General features: G+C 38.1%; 3 protein-coding genes across 3 annotated transcripts in view; 2 read left to right on the forward strand and 1 right to left on the reverse strand.

The window, feature by feature from the left end:
• scamp2 (secretory carrier membrane protein 2) overlaps positions 1 to 3,260 on the forward strand; it is a 16,694-nt gene extending 13,434 nt beyond the window's left edge. The window contains exons 7-10 of the mRNA XM_016230740.1: positions 741 to 842; positions 1,562 to 1,679; positions 1,761 to 2,815; positions 3,248 to 3,260. Of these exons, the coding sequence (XP_016086226.1) occupies positions 741 to 842; positions 1,562 to 1,679; positions 1,761 to 1,907 (367 nt within the window). The 3' untranslated portion in view covers positions 1,908 to 2,815; positions 3,248 to 3,260. The remainder of the gene's footprint in view (positions 1 to 740; positions 843 to 1,561; positions 1,680 to 1,760; positions 2,816 to 3,247) is intronic.
• Positions 3,261 to 7,528: 4,268 nt separating this feature from the next.
• LOC107549578 (G2/M phase-specific E3 ubiquitin-protein ligase-like) lies at positions 7,529 to 11,050 on the forward strand. The gene is made up of 4 exons (XM_016230723.1): positions 7,529 to 7,643; positions 7,745 to 7,917; positions 9,502 to 9,716; positions 10,791 to 11,050. Exons 2-4 carry the CDS (start codon positions 7,877 to 7,879, stop codon positions 11,048 to 11,050), a joined length of 516 nt encoding a protein of 171 aa, XP_016086209.1. The 5' UTR covers positions 7,529 to 7,643; positions 7,745 to 7,876.
• Positions 11,051 to 14,245: 3,195 nt separating this feature from the next.
• neo1b (neogenin 1b) overlaps positions 14,246 to 20,490 on the reverse strand; it is a 151,125-nt gene continuing 144,880 nt past the window's right edge. The window contains exons 27-29 of the mRNA XM_016230724.1: positions 17,171 to 17,422; positions 16,982 to 17,094; positions 14,246 to 15,869 (exon numbers count right to left, since the gene is read on the reverse strand). Of these exons, the coding sequence (XP_016086210.1) occupies positions 15,786 to 15,869; positions 16,982 to 17,094; positions 17,171 to 17,422 (449 nt within the window). The 3' untranslated portion in view covers positions 14,246 to 15,785. The remainder of the gene's footprint in view (positions 15,870 to 16,981; positions 17,095 to 17,170; positions 17,423 to 20,490) is intronic.

A 20,490-nucleotide genomic window follows, 5' to 3' on the forward strand; every position in this document is an offset into this window, starting at 1 on the left:
ATCCCATCCCATCCTCACATCACATCATCCCATCCCATCATCACATCACATTACATCATCCAACATCCCATCCTCACATCACATATCCCATCCCATCCTCACATCACATCATCCCATCCCATCATCACATCACATTACATCATCCAACATCCCATCCTCACATCACATATCCCATCCCATCCTCACATCACATATCCCATCCCATCATCACATCACATATCCCATCCCATCCTCACATCACATATCCCATCCCATCATCACATCACATCATCCAACATCCCATCCTCACATCACATATCCCATCCCATCATCCCACCCAATCCCACATCCCATCATCCCATCCCCCCATCCCATCACGTCACATCCCGTCCCGTCCCGTCACGTCACGTCCCGTCCCAGTAAGTGTTTGTAGTATTTGAAGTTGAACTTGTTTAGTTTCAGGTCTGACATCTTTAATGTTGAGACTGTTATGAGAATGTTATATAGTGTTATAATATAATGTTATATAGAGACTCTCTGGAATATTTGTATACAATTATAGTGTTGTATTAATATTTGATAACATTTGATTTTGAACAGTTAGAATGTAATTTTGAGTAATTTTAGCATTTCAACAAATTTATTTTATTTTCAGCTAGTTGCCAAGGTGACATTTCTGATTTTCTGAATGTTGAAGTTTTTCATTTAATATTAAAAAAATTTTTCATTGTCAATGATAAGTATATTTCCTTCTCTTTCAGGTCTGACAGCTCCTTCAATTTCTTCGTCTTCTTCTTCGTTTTCTTGGCTCAGATCGTCGTGTCTGTGATTCAGAGCGTTGGCATCCCTCGATGGGGCAACAGGTACAGCAGAGGTCACTCTATACAGTTCCTCTGCACTTCATTCTGCTTTACAACAATTCATTAGTGATGTTTATTTAGGCAGTAATGTTTATTTATGGAGTATTAAAGGAATATTGCACCCAAACTTCTCTGAGTTTATTTACAGTATTTTTAAAAAATATTTATTTTTTGTTTAGAAAATATTTATTTATAAACTTACAATTATACTTATATATTTTTAATATAAAATGAAATATTTTATACATTGAAATTAAACATCTTGAAATTAAACCATATTTATTTTAAATCATATTTAAAAACATATTTTGTGTGTTTTTGGCATTTTAGATTTTTTAAAATGATGTTTAGAATTTTCTTTTCTCTCTCATTTTTTAAATGACATATATATTATAAACCTATTGTAATATAATGAAACGTATATTAAAAAAATGTGTGTGTGTATATATATATATATATATATATATATACATAAAATGTAATATAAAAAATGTATATACACGCACGCTTGCATACGCACGCACACACACACCCACACACAGCTGTCTTTCAGTATTTAGAAATTTGTTCAAAATCAAATAAATAGTACATTATAAAAGTGAATGCAAAAAAATTAATAGACTTCCTAGAATATTCTTTTATATGCACACATTTGTCGTAACACTGCATCATTTAGAAGGAACTAACATAAAATTGGTTAATCGATGTTCATTTAATTACAGCGGCTGGATTAGTGCCATAGCAGTGATTGGCAAAAACAAAGTGGTGGGTGTCATCATGATGGTGGTGGCGGCCTTCTTCATGGCCACTGCTGCACTGTCGGTCATTTTACTGAAAATGGTAGGTAACTCACGATTTCTGAGTGAAAACCTGTGGATCTTTGGTTTGGATTCTTGGGTCATTGGTGCGATTCTTTCCCAGGTTCATGCCCACTACCGTCGCACCGGTGCCAATTTCCAGAAGGCACAGCAGGAATTCTCCCAAGGCGTCGTCACGAACCACACCTTCCAGACCGCAGCCGCCACCGCAGCCACCACAGCCGCCCAAAGCTCTCTGCAGAGGAACTAGAACCAGAAAGCACCACCGAGATCCTGCATCTCTTCCCTCACTGTCCCAGCGGCCCACACAGAACCCAAAGCCCAGCTCCGCTCACCTGCTTTGGTTCTGGATCTCGATTTGGACTGCAGAGGCACTACTTTCGTGTTTATTTTTTTGTTTGGAAGCAAAAGGTATGAAGTTCATCAGTGTGTTTGTATATTTGTACGAGTGCAGAAATTGTGTCCTGTATCCTTTTTGACCTTGGTTATGCTGTATATAAAGTAATTGAATATTTCCCCGTCGTCCATAGTGGTACAGGAGTCTCTTTAAATTAAAAAAAATTATCATGAAGGATCTCAAAACCTTTTATGTGTATGTCATGAGAGTTTAGGGGCCTCATTTATAAAGCGTGCATACGCTCAGATTTGATCTTAGAGTGTGCGTACGCTTAAATCCACGCCAGCGTAAAAACGGTCTTTGATGTGGAAAAGTGCTTATTTGATTTCCTGAAAACATTCTGCACTCCATATTAGTGCCAAAAAATAATGATATGCGCCCAGAATTCCGTGGAGGCGTAGCCATGTTTGCATAATTAGAATCTTGACAACCTCGGAATCTTGACGGACACAGAACATTACTGTTATTGTCTTAATCGTAAGACTGAAGGTGGGATGTGTTTTTTGATAACCGTATAGAGCAATGTTTTTTCCTCCCATGTGTACAAGCTTATTTTAGGCTACTGATTGTAAACAGTCAAATCAGAATACTTTGATTAGTACTCGGACTTAAATTTACATGGGTGATTTTTTTTAGCTTTAGTAAGCCCTAACTTTTGAAACCAATGGGTAAAATGGTTTGCCATACAAAATGCCACTTTCTGGAAAGGGTTATATAATTTTGTCAGATGAGATCCGAAGATATTTTTCAACAGTGTAACAGTTTTTTTTTTTGAGCAAATTAAATTTTTCTGATTAACAAATTTTGTCCCGAGTCCTTTTTATTTATGGTATTAAAGCAAATGCAGTGCATTTCGAGCAGAATTCTTAGTCATGTGATCATATCAAACACGAGGAATTCGGATATCCTTTGTTAGGTTGTAGAAACACTGAAACACTTAAAAAAAAAAAAACCGGGAAACCATAGATTGTCCAATTTGCTCAATAATATTATTTGAGAGCTACAGAATAGATTTTCTTCCAAACTTGACTGATTTCAATAAACGTAGTTCTCTAAAATGTGCAGTCTACTAGTCTAAATTATGAAAGTAGGTTCAACAGCTACGAACATTACTCTCCCAGGATCAGTAAACAGTCCTCCATAAAATGTGCTGCACACATCTGGATATTTGTAGTCGTGTCCTCTTTTGGAAGACCAAACAAAGTAGTTTCGCTTTCACAACGAAAAACACAGCGGCCTAGCGTGAGCGGAAGCCCCGGCTTAGCGTGCGCTGAGGCCGGGATAGAGTGAGCTGAGGCGGCGGGGTCGAGAACGCCGTGCCCAGCGGATGCGACGAATGAGCGGCAACCACATGTTGCCCCGGGCTGGACTCCGCTTTGTCCACGGTGAAAGTTGATGTATTCCCTCAGCGACCAGCACAGATCAGCTCTAGGCATGACGAAGCGGATATCGTATGAGGGGCCGTATAGGCCGTAATTATCGAAAAACCTCTTACAAACACTAGTGAAATGAAAAACATTGATAAACCTTAGTGAAATTCATTCATACACATAACTGAAAAACCTCTTACACACACGAGTGAAAACATTCATCAACCTTAGTGAAATTCATTCATACACAGCTGAAGTGAGAGAAGATTTCAGTAGTTGATGAGAGCTAATTTCATTTGAAACGGAAGCCATGTCCACATTTCCGTTTAATTTGGCGCCGGCGCGTGTCTCACAAAATCGTTTGGCAACGGCGGATAATCGAAACGAGTTGTCTGAGGCTATTAATATTTTAAACAATATTTTACAATCACCAAACACGATTCCTTCCCTCACATCAACATTGAATGCTCAGCGAAGTACCGTTAATGTTTCCGCAAATAACGAAGGCGTAGAAGATGAGATCAGAAATGCATTTCGTCCAGCCAACTCGGGACCCGCATTTTCAGATGCGCCAAATGTTCGGAGCCTGGCATGAATCAAAAAGAAATAAAAAGAGGCGAGTACTTTAAAGTATTCTTAAACATTTGATTAACGTTATATGTTTATATGTATGATTATACAGACAAACTAAATAATTAAATTTCACTTCAAATAATATTTTTCCAAAGATGCTTTTGTCATTTTATATAGTTTTTTATCACGCTTATGTCAGTACGGTTGTTCGTTTTTAAATTAATTTGGTTTTAGTTAGTTATGTATGGAGATAGAATTGTTGCTTAATTCCAAATAAATAGATTATGATCCACAAATAAATAGAATGAGATCCACAAATAAATCTTAAAGTTTCACAAACATGAATTAAATTCACAAATAAAATGAGATTTGCAAATAAAAAACATATTCACATATATATATTTATGTCACAAGCACAACTTTGCCTGGCGTTTATTTGTGAATCGCGTCCTGTGCATTTGTAGATAGCTGCACGCATTTGTGAATCGTGTCCTGTGCTTATAAAATAAATTTTGTGATCATTCGAAATGTATTTTAATAAACTGATACAGAAAGAAAGAAAGCACTGTAAATGCGCACACGCACTAGTTTAACCTACTACACTTCATCACACACTGTTTCTCTGGCATCTTCAAAGGCACATAACATAAAATACTGTGGCTTGGCATGATACACAGTCTAATGGTCTAACGAAATCCAGGTTTAAACATCTTTTACTGTACCCATTGTATGGCCCTTATATGACCTATTTGAGCCAATGCAGATGCATGAAGTTATCTCAGGACGAGACCGCCCTGATTGTAAAGCAAAACGTGATTGGCTATAGCGAGATCGTGCTACGATATGTGGTGCTTTAAAAACGGGAGTATGACGTCATGATAGGCAGCTTCTCTGAGCGGACTTGACTCTGGTCCTAAATCAATGCAATATTGCCTCACCCTATTGGGACATTGGCGTTAAGATATAACCATTTGTGAGTTTAAAGCTTATTTACAAAGGTTATATGTGTGTGTGTGTGTGTGTTTTACAGTGCTGCCAAAGTCTGGCTGTTTTGCATAGTTGATTTTACTTGTATACATTTTAAAACGTCAGTGCTGCTCATCATAGACTTGAGAACAGAATAAGAATTCATTGCCACTTATCTTTTTAAGGCCTAGAAGACAATTTTACCAGTCTTTTAACAAGGATGTAATTCTGCTGCCTTCACCAACATGGGACAAGACATGCAAGCAGTCCACGAAGAGAATGTTGTATCAGAAAGGACACATCCTTAGTGCTTTTGAGTTTCAAAAAGAATGGGATTACAGCACCACTATGTCCAAATTACAAGAAGCATTCAAAGATTGCTTGCCATCAGATGTCAGGTATGTAATGTTTTCAGAACGCATTTCATTTCTCACACATCTTTTGGCTTACAATGCACTTACTTCCTAAAATGGGAAAAAAATAACAATGATGACCATGATTTACAAACGAATGAATATGCCAGTAAGTTGTACTGCTGCTAATTGTTAAGAAATGGGTGTTGATTCTTCCATAAAAGTTTAGTTAGGCTATAATTATTTTAGTTTAGCTGTAATTTCTAAAACATCTGTGATTTAACCACAATCGCTACCGGACAATATCCTTGGAAGGTTTTGGGACCCATTTTTTTCCATCAACTGAAATCAAATTGATAAATGTTCTTTTAAAAATTCGTTGCTTGACATTTGCTTTTTTTTTTGCTTATTCACAGATTAGAGCTCATGATGCCTTGTGGAAACAATTTAGTTGCACCAAAGGTGTGTGAAGGCCAGGAGCTGAGTGGACAACTGATTCACAAAGTCTTTAAATCAAAGACCCTGTACCTAAGGCCATCGAAGGAAATCGAGGTATGGCATACTTTTAAACAGGGCCGTAACCACAATAGACAAGTCCCCCTCAATAATTACAAATGGCCAAACTGCCCTCCCCCAATATTTGCACTGATCTGCTGCCCACCATTAGGCAGCACTCTTGTTATACGAATGATAATAATTACACCAAAAACATGGTTGCAACAAGTTTACTATAATAAAACCATGGTTAATTTTCTTAAGTGTTTTAGCAGCCATATCAGTACCACTTTAGTGAAGGAGACTGAATGCTATGTAATGAATATTTGCAGCTTCTCAGACACACAACAGTTTTTTTTCTACATTTTTTCTGTGGTAATTTGCGTTTGTTTACACTGTGCTTCTGAGCATGTTCCAAAACATGGTGGAATGCAACGCTCCGTGACGTAGATTCCCATTTTCTGTATGAAAGTTGGTCCCTCATGTTCAAGACAAGGTTACGGCCTTGCTCTTAAATGACTACTTGATCAATTATTTTATATTATAATGTGCTGTCTTAGTGCAAGTCTATTGTGTGTGTGTTGTTTGGCAGCGTGACTCCTTTTGTGGTGACAACGGGAAAGATGACAGTACAGACTCTGAGTCAGTAACTGAGATAACACCTCTAGAACAGTGCCACAGGACCACTGAATTATGTTCCCCACCTATTGCTGAGCCTGTTCCTACACAACCTTCTACATTACTCTCATACTCAACAGTGCCTTGCAGTTCATGGCCAACTACACCATCCACTTCACCAGGGCATTCTCTTGAGCAGGCTTCAACATCTTCAGCTCCAAATACAGTGAACTATGAGATAACAAGCCATGATGATTACAGTGCCTATCTGTCAGTGATGACCTCCTTCTCAGACTTTTCCTCAGATGATGAAGATCTTAACCAGGCAATTCTTGCCAGCATTGAAACACATCGGTAAGTACATCATAAGTATCAACTAACTATGCTGTTGTGAGTTATATTAATCAGGGATAAGCCACAGCTAGCTGTGCATTAAGAACTGCCTGATGTGAAGCGGATGGTGGTTGCCTCTGCAAATTGTATTAAAATTGGTTAATGCGCTTATACCATGGTCATTTGCCAACATTGACAAGTTGAAACTTATTGATGTTTGTAGTGCAATATTTGACCGGAAGGGTAAAATTTACAGTTATTTTTGATCAGTTACGGCTCATTACATCCAGCAGATCTAGCATTAGATCTGAACTGACTTGAAACTACCTGTGTAAAAAAATGGTTTTATTGCACACCTTCCAGCCAGTCAGAATGGAGTATTCAGACAGACCATGGTATAATTGCATTGAGCACTGTCTACAAATCATAGCATTACAGAGTTCCATACCTGATCAAGTGCTTTTCAGAGTTGTGGTTGAACAGTTAACTTTATTTTTTCTTTCAAATTGTGTTGATAGAAACTTTGAGGATGTTCCTGTTAAGAATATTCTTTTGGACCTGGCCTCCAACATAAACTACAATTCACACTGCAGGTTTAACATAAACCGCTCAGCAATGCTTGTAGGAGGTATTCGAGGTTTTACCCGAATCAACTATAACCCCTCCAATGCAATCTCAGTTAAATTCTCGGATGACACTGGGAGGCATGAGGAAGCAGTGGACTTAGGGGGACCACTTTAGACCACAGTTTAGTCCATGGGGGGCCTGCTCCAGGATTTCTATCACAGGTACTGCACTCCCGTTTGGTCAATGGCCCGGAGTCCGCAAAACCCACACTGGATGACATTTCAGATTCTTGTTTAAATGAGAAGGTCAAAAAGGTATTTTGAGCTTTGCCTTAATTTCAGAAGGTTATTATTAATATTTTTAGTTTTTGTTCTTCTTATTGTTGCTGTTGTTATTATTGTTATTTTGTTTTTAGATTCAAGATGCCACAAATTTAAAGGAGCTGTTAGAGGCAACAGAGCCATTGTTGGACTACTTGCTGACTGCTGGATGTCTCAGGCCTCTGAAAAGCGTTGAAGACCGTGATCTTCTTGTACACGACATCTTAATGTTCCAGATTGTCCACAGGGTCCAGAGAGCATTTGAAAGGTAACCTGTTTAAGTCAAGTCAAGTCACCTTTATTTATATAGCGCTTTTAACAATACAGATTGTGACAAAGCAACTGAACAGTATTAATTAGGAAAATAGTGTCAATAATGCAAAATGACAATAGTAAACACTCATTTTTCAGTTAAAGACAGTTCATCATTGAATTCAGTGATGTCAACATCCAGCTTAGTTCAGTTTAAATAATATCTTTGCAATTATGTCAACGATAACGCTGGAAATGAAGTGTCCCCAACTAAGCAAGCCAGAGGCGACAGCGGCAAGGAACCAAAACTCCATCAGTGACAGAATGGAGAAAAAACCTTGGGAGAAACCAGGCTCAGTCGGGGGGCCAGTTCTCCTCTGACCAGACGAACCAGCAGTACAGAAAAATCAGTATAAGACATAATAAAACAGACGATGAATAATATTAACAGCAATTATTATATGATGCAATCAAACTTATAGCAAAATGTGGTAGTTCTGTATGTTGTTTCAGGGTTGGCATCATCTGAGGTCCTCTGAGGGGTTGCATCTTCTCTTCTCAGGTGTTCTGGATCCAGACTGAAGCTTGTGTAAATCCTAGTTACCACGGGATGTTAATCCCGTGGCAAAAGACAGAGAAACAAATACAAACATAATTAGCGTAGCTGCTGTTTAGTGTTCAATTTGAAGCATATTCTTCTTGTTTTTTCTTTAGCTGAGAACAAAGAGTTTATCATTTATTTCACAAGAGTTCTTATGTCGTTTTGCTTCTTAAGTAAATGTATCTCGATTTAAAGGGATAGTTCACACAAAAATAAAAAATTCTGTCATTACTTACTCACACTCATGAGTAATATCTTAATTTGTGTTCTGAAGATGAATGAAGGTCTTACGGGTTTGGAATGACATGAGGGTGAGTAATTAATGACATTTTTGGGTGAACCATCCCTTTAAGATCCATTTAGATATTTGCACTGGAAAACGAGACCGAACTACTGAAAAAGAACATCACTTTTCTTGCAGTGTGATCAGAAGGTATAGTAGAAATTATTTCCATATTCTAGTGGTTGGGAGAAACTACTGTCTTAACCAACTCATTGCTAACCTCCAAAGCGGGTCAAAAGTCAGTGTTAAAACAGTGTTGGAGTGTTTTGATGGCACATGTGATCACTGTTCTGGCTACTGTTCTGCAAGAGAAATGGCTCAGAATCCCTCTGGCCACTGTGCAGGACTCGCATCTGTCGTTCTTAAGATGAGTTTAGGCTGACCAGTCAGTCTAACCGGAATCCTATTCTTATGGTGCGTTCAAGTAATTTCGGATAGATCGTGTTTACAAGTTGAATGCACATGAACGCCACCACTAAGTCGTTATTACGACTGGGAAACTCTACATTTTCTTAACTGAACTGAGTTGGAGGCATGACAGTGATAAAACGTGTCGGATGCAATGAATGCATTGTGCAGCCAAACACTATAGATATAAAAGATTTATTTTTTGTAAAATAAAACTATATAAGTTACATATACAAAATATTATATTATTGTATCGCTGTTGTTATGATAGTGACAATTTTTTCTGTCTGTCTGTCTTCCCTATATAGATTCAGAGATGGAATGAAGACATTGGGTGTCTTGGATGCAATTCAGCGTCATCCGACTAGCTTTCGCCCCATTTTATGTCATGAGCCAGCTCCTCTAACTGCAGACGTACTTGAAGGGCTTTTTGAGATTCGCCTGTCACAAAAGGGTAGCAATAAGAGGGTGCAAGAAGAGGTCATTGTTCCCTTTTGGCAAGATTATATTCAGGACATGGAAGGTGGGTTATAATTATATTTATTGATTATAATACAATATTTATTAATGGGTTAGTTAACAGAAAAATTTAAATTGTGGCTTAATTTACTCTCCCTCATGTCATTCCAAACCCACAAGACTTTTTAAAGCAGGGGAGTCCTGCAGGACCAATGTCCAGCAGAGTTAGATTTAACACACTTGCCTCATCCTGCAATTTTTGGGCACGTGAGTTCCCAAACATGATGCATTATAGGGTACACAGCCTCAAATACTACTCAGTCAATAGCAAATACTTAAACTATTAAGAAAACATACTTACAGTAGCTGATTCAGAATAAGCACCAGATTGTCTTAGCTAAGTCGAGATTGACCCTTTTTTTTATTTTAATTTTTTTAGAAATAGCCTTTGCACAGCCAGCCCTGTAGGGTGCAAAGTTTGTAGCCTTGAAAGTTGAAAGCTAACCTCTCCTGGGTTCACAAAACTGTCGTCCATAAAATGAGCACAAATTCGAACATCTGGGTTGTGCTGTTCTGTTGTAAATAAATCTTAACCAATGATTCCTAATTGCATCTACTTCCGGAAGGCCAAATAAAGTGCTTTTGCTTTCGCACTGAAACACACAGCGTCTCCCTGACATGCTGCTTCAACACTAACTGCGGTTACTGAAACCACGCTGCCTTTCTTTGCATGAATATTTGGGCGGCATTACGCAAATATTTCCACATCCTGGCATAGAGATGTGGGGGCGTGTTTGAACGAGGCGTTTTAGCCTGGTCTGGATGAGCCTTCTCTTTTAGATAGAATAAATCATTTTGTGGGAGACTCTGTGCTTTGTAACTCTGCAGATCTTATACATGCACAAATAGCTACATAACACACTAAAGAAAAGGAAAAATAGAAATCGCATCATATGACCCCTTTAAGATTTGTACTTATGGAAATTACTAAAGTAGTCAAACCTGTTCATTAAAATGAGGGTGTCCCAATACTATTGGCAATATAGTGTATGTTACTGTGCAGCACTGTAATTGTGGGTAATGCACATGTTAAACTCTCAGATTTCAAGCTTTGTAATTTTTTCCTGTTCTCCTCCAGATGAAGAAGGGCCAGCAAAATTGGAGAAGATTTTGGCTTTTGCAACTGGTGCAAGTTGTGTTCCACCAGTTGGCTTCTCACCACAGCCTACAATCGAATTCTTGCATAAGGAAGATTCTGAGTCAGCAGTGATATCAACGTTTCCAATGGCAAACACTTGCATTAATTGCCTTAAGTTGCCTTTTCACACAAAGTACGGGGAATTCAAAAGTTCCATGGACTTTGCATTTGCCAACACGCATGGTTTTGGCATGGAGTAGGCACCCTTCTCAATTACAAGTTGTATTAAAAGGAATAGTTCACCCAAAAATGAAAACTGTTATTGTGGCAAGCAGGGAGAGGCCGAGAGCCGATGGAGCAGAGCTAGACCGGTGGTGTTATTGCTAGTTAGCGTCACCTGGGTGCCACACCAGGCTTGAGTGTCTCACAGAGGAGCTCCAGTTGGATAAAAGCAGGAGTGACAATAATGAAGGATATGAGAGGACCAGGCCTGGACTTTACATTGTGCTTTATGTTTGTGTGTCAGTCGTCCGTGAAGTTACATTGAAAGTTTGCCGGTTTCTGCCTCTTTCCTTCCGGGTTTTAGCACCAATGTTGTAAAGTTAAGGCTCAAGGAAGAAGGAGGCAGGAACCGTTTAACATTCAACGTAATTCCATAATCATAAAATAAACAAAAACAAAATGAAAGTAAAAAAATAAATAAATAATGCTTTCATATTTATTCTTTTTTTCCCCCAGAATAAAAGTAGCATAAAAAGAACAATTAAACTTAATGTAAACCGTTTGAAATAACCCTCTGTGAGCTGATATGGCCTCTTATGAATGTGTTCTACTTAACCCATGCAGGCCTGGCTTTTGCCAGAGTGCTCACTGAAAATCCGTAGTGGCATTGTTCAGGATTGGTGACATCCTTCCCCTCAAAATATTTAACAAACTAGGTCAAAAATGCAGTGTTATGACTAACTTTTAACTATTACAACTAAATTGTTCAAACATTGCATGGTGTTTATGTAGGGCACTGATATCAGCCCTTATTGTAATTTTGAATGCACCCTGAAACATAACAGAGAAATAGCGACTCTAATTGGGCAGAAGGTGCAACAGGGTCATCAGTAGGGGTTCATCTGGCTGGTAGGAGCAGTGACAGCTGGCAGTAATGATTCTGGCAGGTCACGTGACTTTGGCACGTTTCAGCAACTATATATTTTGTGTTCTGCGTTCCTCTAGCTCTGACGAATTACATTCATACATTATTGTGCATCTGTTGATATGATTGTTATTTTACATGATTTGTGTTTTAGGTAATTTTATCCTAATTAAAAAAGTCAAATGCCCGTGATCCCGACTGGCCAGCCACCCGCTGTTATACCACTCTGCCAGCGACTGCCTTATTTGGGATTAACCCCCCTAAAACATCAATCATACAAAAAATATTCATAAAATTGAAACAAATTACCTTGCAGCGAGAGTGATAGGCAACGCGTTATACTCGCAGCTCAACAGCAGCTGGCTGGATTTAATTAGGATAAAATTACCTAAAACACAAATCATGTATAAAAAAAAAAAGCGTAATCATATTAACAGAAGCATAATAATATAAGAATGTAATTCACCAAAGCAAGACAGGGAGGAACACAAAAATCAACGATTGCTGACATTTGCCAAAGTGGACAGGCCACGTGCCCTGCCAGAATCATTACTGCCAGCTGGCACTGCTCCTACCAGCCAGCTGAAGATTGAACCCCCACTCTGTTGGGTTTGTTACTCCAAAAAATGTATTACTTATTACAAAAGTTCATTATTATTTTACTTATAATCCCCTGCCAACAGCATTTGCTACTCATTAAATTACTTATAATATATAAAAAGCCTACCATATTTGGTTTGGAGCTTGAACATTGTAAACTCTTCGCCGAATTGCATGCCGTCGTCTAAATGCTCGCCCAATAGGATCAACTTCATGAAGGCTCTGTCTGATACGCCAACGTTGAACTCGAATATTGCGTGCTCTAAGGCTTCCATGAACATATCTTTCTCCTGCATTAGGCGTGCATTCCAAAATATTCCTTACAGCTCTGTTAAGAGCATGATTTGACATTCTGGTGTATGTCAGTGGCTGAACATCAAGACATTGTCTGTGTCTATAAAGTGTACGTCGGCTAATGCCCAAGCAATTTGCAGTTCGCTGCCAGTTCATACCTAAAGCAAGGCAGTATGAGATCTGCTCATGAGAGATGGCAAAAGTCCTGGCAAGTGGGTCAGAGTTGTTGGAGTAACTATCTCTTCAGCTGGTCTTTGCATGGAACCATATCTCTGCTCCAGTGAAGACAAGCATCTGTGCAAGGACTCCAGTTCTCGTAAACAGGAATTGTACTCATCCACGGCCCTTACAGCTTGCAACAATGAATGCATGGTTCTTGTGTGATCCTCAAGTTCTCTGAGCAGGGTTTCCATATTCATGCCATCAACAGCTCTCTGAATATCCTCTAAACACTGCAGTGTACTTCTAAAAAAAAGCTGTAATGTCGTCCTCATTGTTCCTAATGAAGGAAAACAAAGCAAAACTTGCAGAACCAAAAATAGTCTCTGTGGGGTCCTTTTGAAATATTGAAAGACAGCTGTGTGACTTTCCTTTTTCAATTTCCAAATGCTAGCAAGCATTTAGCCAGAGAACAACATTCCCGGCCAATTAAATCTTTAGAATTGGCTGAGGGGCGGGGTTTGTGCTTAACTGAGTCAGAGGCTTTTTCAGTATGAATGAATTTCACTAAGGTTGATGAATGTTTTCACTCGTGTGTGTAAGAGGGTTTCAGCAATGCGTATGAATGAATTTCACTAAGGTTTATCAATGTTTTTCGTTTCACTAGTGTTTGTAAGAGGCTTTTCAATAATTATTATCGTCCTCTTTTGGAAGACCAAACAAAAGTAGTTTCGCTTTCACAATGAATCACACAGCGCCTTCACGACATGGCGGCAGTGTCAACAATACTACAGCGAAAATAAAAGTTACGCCTTCTTTCTTTGCGTGAACATTTGGGCGGCATTATGCAAATCTTCCCACATAGTGACGTAGACATGTGGGGGCGTGTTAGAACGAGCCGTTTTAGGTAGGCGTGGCTGACTCTTAACTTTTATAAAGAATATCTCTTTGGATTTGAGACTTTAGTCTTTGCAACTTTACAGATCTTCTTTATGCACCAAGAGCTTGTAACACTCCAAAGAGAAAGGAAAAATTGAAATCACATCATATGACCCCTTTAAATGAGCAGAGTACAAAATCAGCATTGATAATTAAAGTATTGAGCAACAATACATTGCAAAATAACTTACAATGAATAATCGTTCCACTTTTCTTCAACGAACGTCGAACCGAAAAGCACAAGTATCTGAAGTATCAAAAAAATGCAAATATGTTCTTATTTAATAATGTAAAAAATAAAAACAAAATAAACAAGTTAAATGTCTTTGAAACCAGCCGTTTACTTGTGACATCATTGTTACATAAAATAGGTTCATATTTCACATGGCATCAGCGATTCATTTCAAATCCAAAATATAAAAAGTGCAAATGACAGTTGACGGTACACCGGCCATACAACATGGTTTGGTGTCTTCTTTTTTTCTTTTAAATCTTCCCCCATTATTGTAAACACAAACAACAACTGTATTCATAAGCAGACCTTGTTACAGCCACATTGACATTCATGACGTGAGAAACTGTACACGAGCAAGGCAGAGTTCGTCGCTGATATTTTCTTTCGCTCATTCTTTGGGAGAAGGGATTGGCTAAACAGCACGGTGAAAACACAACGCAGAATATTTAACCATTCATAACTTACATGGAAAATGTTTACAAAGCAATGTGTCATCTTCATATAAAAACCAACCGAAAGATGAATATATATATAAAAATTGTCCTTTTTGAGAGTGTACAAAGTATTCACGTAAGCAAACATTTGCAGTTCATCGTATATATATTTATATACCTCTCAAAGTACAAAAATCTGAGAGTCACTTGGCATTAAACTCCTTCATGATGACTCTCCAGGGCCCCAAAAACAGTCATCAGGGTCCTGAGGAAGAGGAACGTACACGAGGAACCGGTTCATTCGCTCTCTGTTCTCACAATTCTCACGTTTGAGGAGTTTCTGAAGCACCAAACATCAACGTCACTGGATTGGGACTGAATTAAGATGGTCGTAAATGTCTGTCCATGTGGAAATTTCCAATGCATATTCAGACTTTGAATGCTACCGGCGTCTGAGGACAAGTGATTTTGGTTTCTCTCCAGAGATGAAACATTTAAACATGATGTAAGACACTGCAAAAAAGTCCATGAAACATTCATGAGAATTCATGAGCAAACAGAAATAATTGTAAATTAATTGCAAATTGCTCAATAACTGCTCTTATGTAAATCGTGGAATTCAATTCAAATGCAACAACTAAGATGATGTTACTGACACTGAAAAAATGCCCATTTGACAATTTATGCAATAACGGTTTTCTGAATGCAACATTTATGTGAAAATGGATCCATGCACAAATTTTGGTGTACATTGTCAATTTTTGCATTGATTTGAATGCAACAATTTACATAAGAATGGCTTTGCGCATAATTTACACAAAATTATTCTGCTTGCATTTCATGAATGAAGCCCAATGTTTGAGCATGTGAGGTTTCGCCCTAAGAAATAAAAGTCCTAAAATGATCATATACACAATGAAAACACATACAGTCTAAAAATATGGAATACGTAAACACAATCCTCCAAAAAACATTAAAAACACGTTTTCTGTGTAGAACGGTTCATCCGAGTTGAGAAAATGGCACTGAGTTTTCATGGTTTTACAGATTTCTCTGCCATGCAGGATGGAGAAGATGAAGCGGTGATCCGTTTTCAGTCATTCTCGAGGCTGATCTGAGATCAGTGTTCATTCAAATGTCCTGGTTGTTCCTGAGGACGCAGTTCAGCCGTTTGTGATTGCAGCGCTTCAGCCTGTGGTGATGGCGTTCAGGTCCTTCATCAGACCCTCCAGGTGGGCCATTTCCTCTGAGAGTTCATCCGTCTCATACGTCTGAGAGAGAGAGAGAGAGAGAGAGAGCCATGCCAGACGAGCCGTGTTAGAGTTAGGATTGAGGGATGCAGTGGAGGGAAAAAAAGAACCAACAAAACAAGCAGAAAGAGGAAAAGCGAGAGGAAGAAGAGGGAGGGAAATGGGTTTGGTGAGAGTATAAAGCAAGACGCTACAGCGCAACCTACAACAAAACAAACAAAAGCGCATGCATTTCAGAAGCATAGCACAAATTAAAAAGAAAAATTGCATTTCATTTTTGGAGTTATTCATTATTAAAAATTAGACAGACAGACAGACAAAACCATATAAATTAAGCCAGCCAGTGAGTAAAAAGAGAAATAGGAGAAATAAAAAATTAAACATGTATTCAAACTTTCATATAATAGAACATCACACTTCTTTCCTAAATAAAAACAAAAATTAAAAAAATATATTTTTTAATAATGTAGCTATTTTACTACAATTCATATGATTTTTTAAAAAACCAAATTCAAATGCTAATGAAAATTGACAAAATTTGCAAATATATATTGACTACAAAATATATCATAAATATTTAAACACAATAGCACACCTAAGAAGCTGAAACTGATTAACAACCCCCTCTGCTACTAAATCTGCTGATTAGTCAAAAAATATCATGCATAAAAATCTTACTGGTCCTAAAAATAGGCTTAATTTTCTTTATGCAAAATACAATTTCTTATGACCAGGGTTGTTATTGTTAGCTAAAACTAAAACTCTTAACATTTTAATTTAAATAATCTGAAATGAAATTATATATATATATATACTGGAAAAAACTTTACTAAAGCTAAAACTGAAATAAAAATAAATCAACCAAATTAGTAATACATAAAAAAAAAAACGGGGGAAAAAATACAAATGAAATTACAAAAAAGAACATGCAATTAAAATCAAAAACTGAAAATACAAAAAATAAAAGCTAATTTAAAATATGTTTATAAACTATAATAGCATATAAATAATACTAAAATAGCACTGATGTGAATGTTTTCATGATAAGAAGATGAGATGTTTTCATGATGAAGCATTTACTGAAATACAGTGAGCCAGTGCGGTCCACCTCTACATTACAGGAAGTGACTCACCGTGTCCAGCATCTTGCTGGTTTCTGATTGGTCAGGTGCACTGGGGACTGTTACTGCCATCGGAGCTCGAACTCGATTTAGTGTCCCGATAGACGCCATCTTCACGCCGGGCACTGAAACACAGACGAACATGCTATGAGCTCCACAACATGTGAAACTATCAACCCCAGTGGTGCTTTGAAAACAGACCTGGCTGTGCCAGCAGGGGGGTGCTGGGTAATGCGGTCTCATAGGTGGGCGGGTTATGAGCGGAAACGGTGACGGCTGGCACAGCGAAGCTCTTGAGCGGGTGTGTGGGCCGAACATGGGCCGTCGGTGGGTTTATGCTTGGCGGCTCTTCCTCTTTGATCACCGCCTCTGTCTTCTGCAGTTCAGCTGTAGTGCTGGGCTGACTGGGGGCAACCGGAGGTCCAGGTGCAGGGGGCTGATTCCTCACAGATTCTACACACATACACAGAAAACACGGAAATTACTATATCATATACACAAGTTTTTTTTTGTTGATACAATTATATATGTATATTAGGGGTGTAACGATTCGCTCGTTTTCTCGATCATCGATCTTGAAACGTGGATTTTTGAATTGTGAATCGTTGATTTCTGCCAATAATCGATTTAAAATACTAAGAATCAAATGAATCGCAATTTCTATAGCGATTCAATGATTTAAAATATACACATAATAAATTACCACAAGCACAAATGAATGGGGACCTTGAACAGCATTGTTTGTGTCCTCACATCTCCTTCACAAGTCACAGGATTACGCTCGCGCTCCATTCGTAGCTCTCGCTGACTGGTTTTTGACCAGCCAATGTGTGATCTCTCCTTAGTACTCGTGGACAGTACTGCTAGAGTACAGTAGTTCTGATTGACTGCCTGATCAGTTATTGCATGGACGGAGCCAAAACAATGTAAGTGTCTAAAAGCATATGCACAGTTCCATTGAATGATAAATGCCCTTTAAACTGTTAAAATAACCACAGCATTAACAACAACCTTGAAATATGAGCGCGAGGTTTATCTGTCAATCAAATGCTTGAAAGTTGCGTTCGTTATTATAGCAAAAAGACATCGGGCACATTTTCTTTCAGAATCATCATTCCCCGAAGGAAAGGTTAAATACTGTAGCATTTTATTTCATGAAAATAAGATGAAGAAACTCATCAGGCAAAGGTGTGACATCAAATGTTACCCTATAGCCTACATTCACTAGGGCTGTGACGATAACCGCATTACTGCGGTAATTAGATGCCGACCGCGGTGTTGAGGTCATCACCGCACTTTTTTTTTTTTTTTTGCTAGTGAAAGTTACAGATGAGCATATGGTGTGTGATATGAAATATAAACAATAATCATTGTGTGTCAATTTACTGGGGGGGGGGGGGGGGAGCCCTGCACGGGCCTCAAATATAGGCCCTAGCCCGTATTTTTTCCCCTTTTCCCAAAACAGCTTATAGGTTACTACTGTTTCAGCTATTAAAATAGTTCAGTTTTGTATGTAATGGAAAAGTGATTATATTTCATTTGTTTTTTTTTTATAAAGTTAATTTAGAAAAACGTTTGTAGCATTTTTTTTGTTCGTTAAATGTAAGTTTTTGTTTTTTAAAGTAACGACCGAGCGGCCAGCGGCAGACAATGAGTTGATCATAGCCTATGTTTGATCAATTTAGCCTTCATAAATCATCACGACTTGCCTAAAATAAAATCTATAGATATAAAACAGTTCAAGCATAGCATATAAATGTTTAACCTAGATAAATGCGCGCTGTTAGACACATATCCAATCGTTTGCGCGGAGAGTGGAAGCTGACGTGCACTCTGCAGGACATGGAGGCGCCAGCATCATCACTTGCATTTTTTTCTAACAGTGGAAACAACTTAAAATAGGCAGTCATTTTAGCTCATAAAGGTAAAGGTAATACGTCATTTCAAACTGTAAAGGGTCTAGTTTTATTTGTGTGCACTCACAATATCAACCAAACGTTGTGCTTTTATAAAACAAAGGAAACAAACGCTTTCTGCCGTCTCGGTCTTGAACAGGAGCGCTTCACAATGATGAACCTAAACTCAGCGAATTGCCTCACAGACATGATAAAAATTATATAGAAAGCTTTAAATTACTACTTTAAAACGAAATAATTCAAATCAAAAATAGAAACTCTTTCATTATGTAATCCGTGCATTTCTCTCTAAAGGCACATCCAATGAGGAGATGGCGAGTCATTTTTTTCATCACCATAACTGATGGATGTCTAAAATATAAAAATAAGGAAAAGCCTAAAAACAGGCCCGATTATAATGCGTTTTATAAGACACGGAGTTGTCTTTTTCCTCCAAAATTTTTTTATCTTGCAGACCTGCTTGGAAACACAGTCCTCCAATACGGTCCCAAAAAGAATCCGTGCAGACACTGAAGTCACAAGGTATTTGCAGGAGGAAGCCCTCGATCTGCAATCTGATCCGCTTGCCTGGTGGCGGGATAATCAGGCTCGATTCCCTCTTCTTTCGAAAGTTGCCAGAAAATATATGACTATGCGCTACGAGCGTGTATTCAGTGCGGCTGGCAACATTGTCAATCCATTAAGATCTTCGCTGAAACTAGCCAAAGTGAACATGTTGGTTTTCCTGGCAAGAAACTTGAAGACTGAAAAATAAAGCAGCAGGACTTGCCGATTCACTTAAGCGGCCCAGTAGTTTAACAATGATTTTCCTGATGTTCCTTTGTGTCGCACTTCGAAAAACCCAAATCAGAAAAAAAAGCCTCTTTTATGTGCCCCTTTAACATTTTTTTTTTTTATAAATGTAGCCTTAAGTTAAATAATATTCATGATAATTTGCTGTTAAATGATTAGAAACGGTTCCATAATTCATATTAAACTCAAAAGATATAAAAAAAACTAAGTTGAAATAAATATATTTTTATTTGATTATTGTTAATATAATTAGCTGTTTTAATAATAAAGAAGACTGCTTTATTATTATTCATTTCCATGTTCATTTACAAGCTGCATGCCTTCTTAAGTCATATTTCCGCGGCGGCTGGGGGAGGGGGAGGGGGGTTGTGATTAACCGTCAAACCGCGGTGATTTGTTGCATCTTCACCGCGGTAACAAAAATCCCATACCATCACAGCCTTATGCTACACAGTAGTTAACGTGAAATAATACTTTTAAAGCCTTTATCTAACATCTAACAATGGACAAAAGAGTTTTTTTGCTCTCACTCTCTGACCCCATAAAGGCTGCTGTGTAATTTGCCCCCTGACTAAGCATTTAAAGAATTTAGGGGAAGCATTTCAATAATCCTGTGAATGCACTTAAAGAATGCAGAATCGAATCATTAATCGAATTGCATCGAATTTAAATGTGAATCGTATCGAATCGTTCTGAATTTGCAAAAATTGTCCTCGAATTGAATCGAAACCTTATGAATCGTGATTCACTGTTTACCCAAAGATTCACAGCTCTAATGTGTGTGTGTGTGTGTATATACTGTATATATATATA

Source organism: Sinocyclocheilus grahami, unplaced genomic scaffold (assembly GCF_001515645.1).
Source record: "Sinocyclocheilus grahami isolate Dianchi unplaced genomic scaffold, SAMN03320097.WGS_v1.1 scaffold376.1, whole genome shotgun sequence".
In the NCBI taxonomy this organism is placed as follows: Eukaryota; Metazoa; Chordata; class Actinopteri; order Cypriniformes; family Cyprinidae; genus Sinocyclocheilus; species Sinocyclocheilus grahami.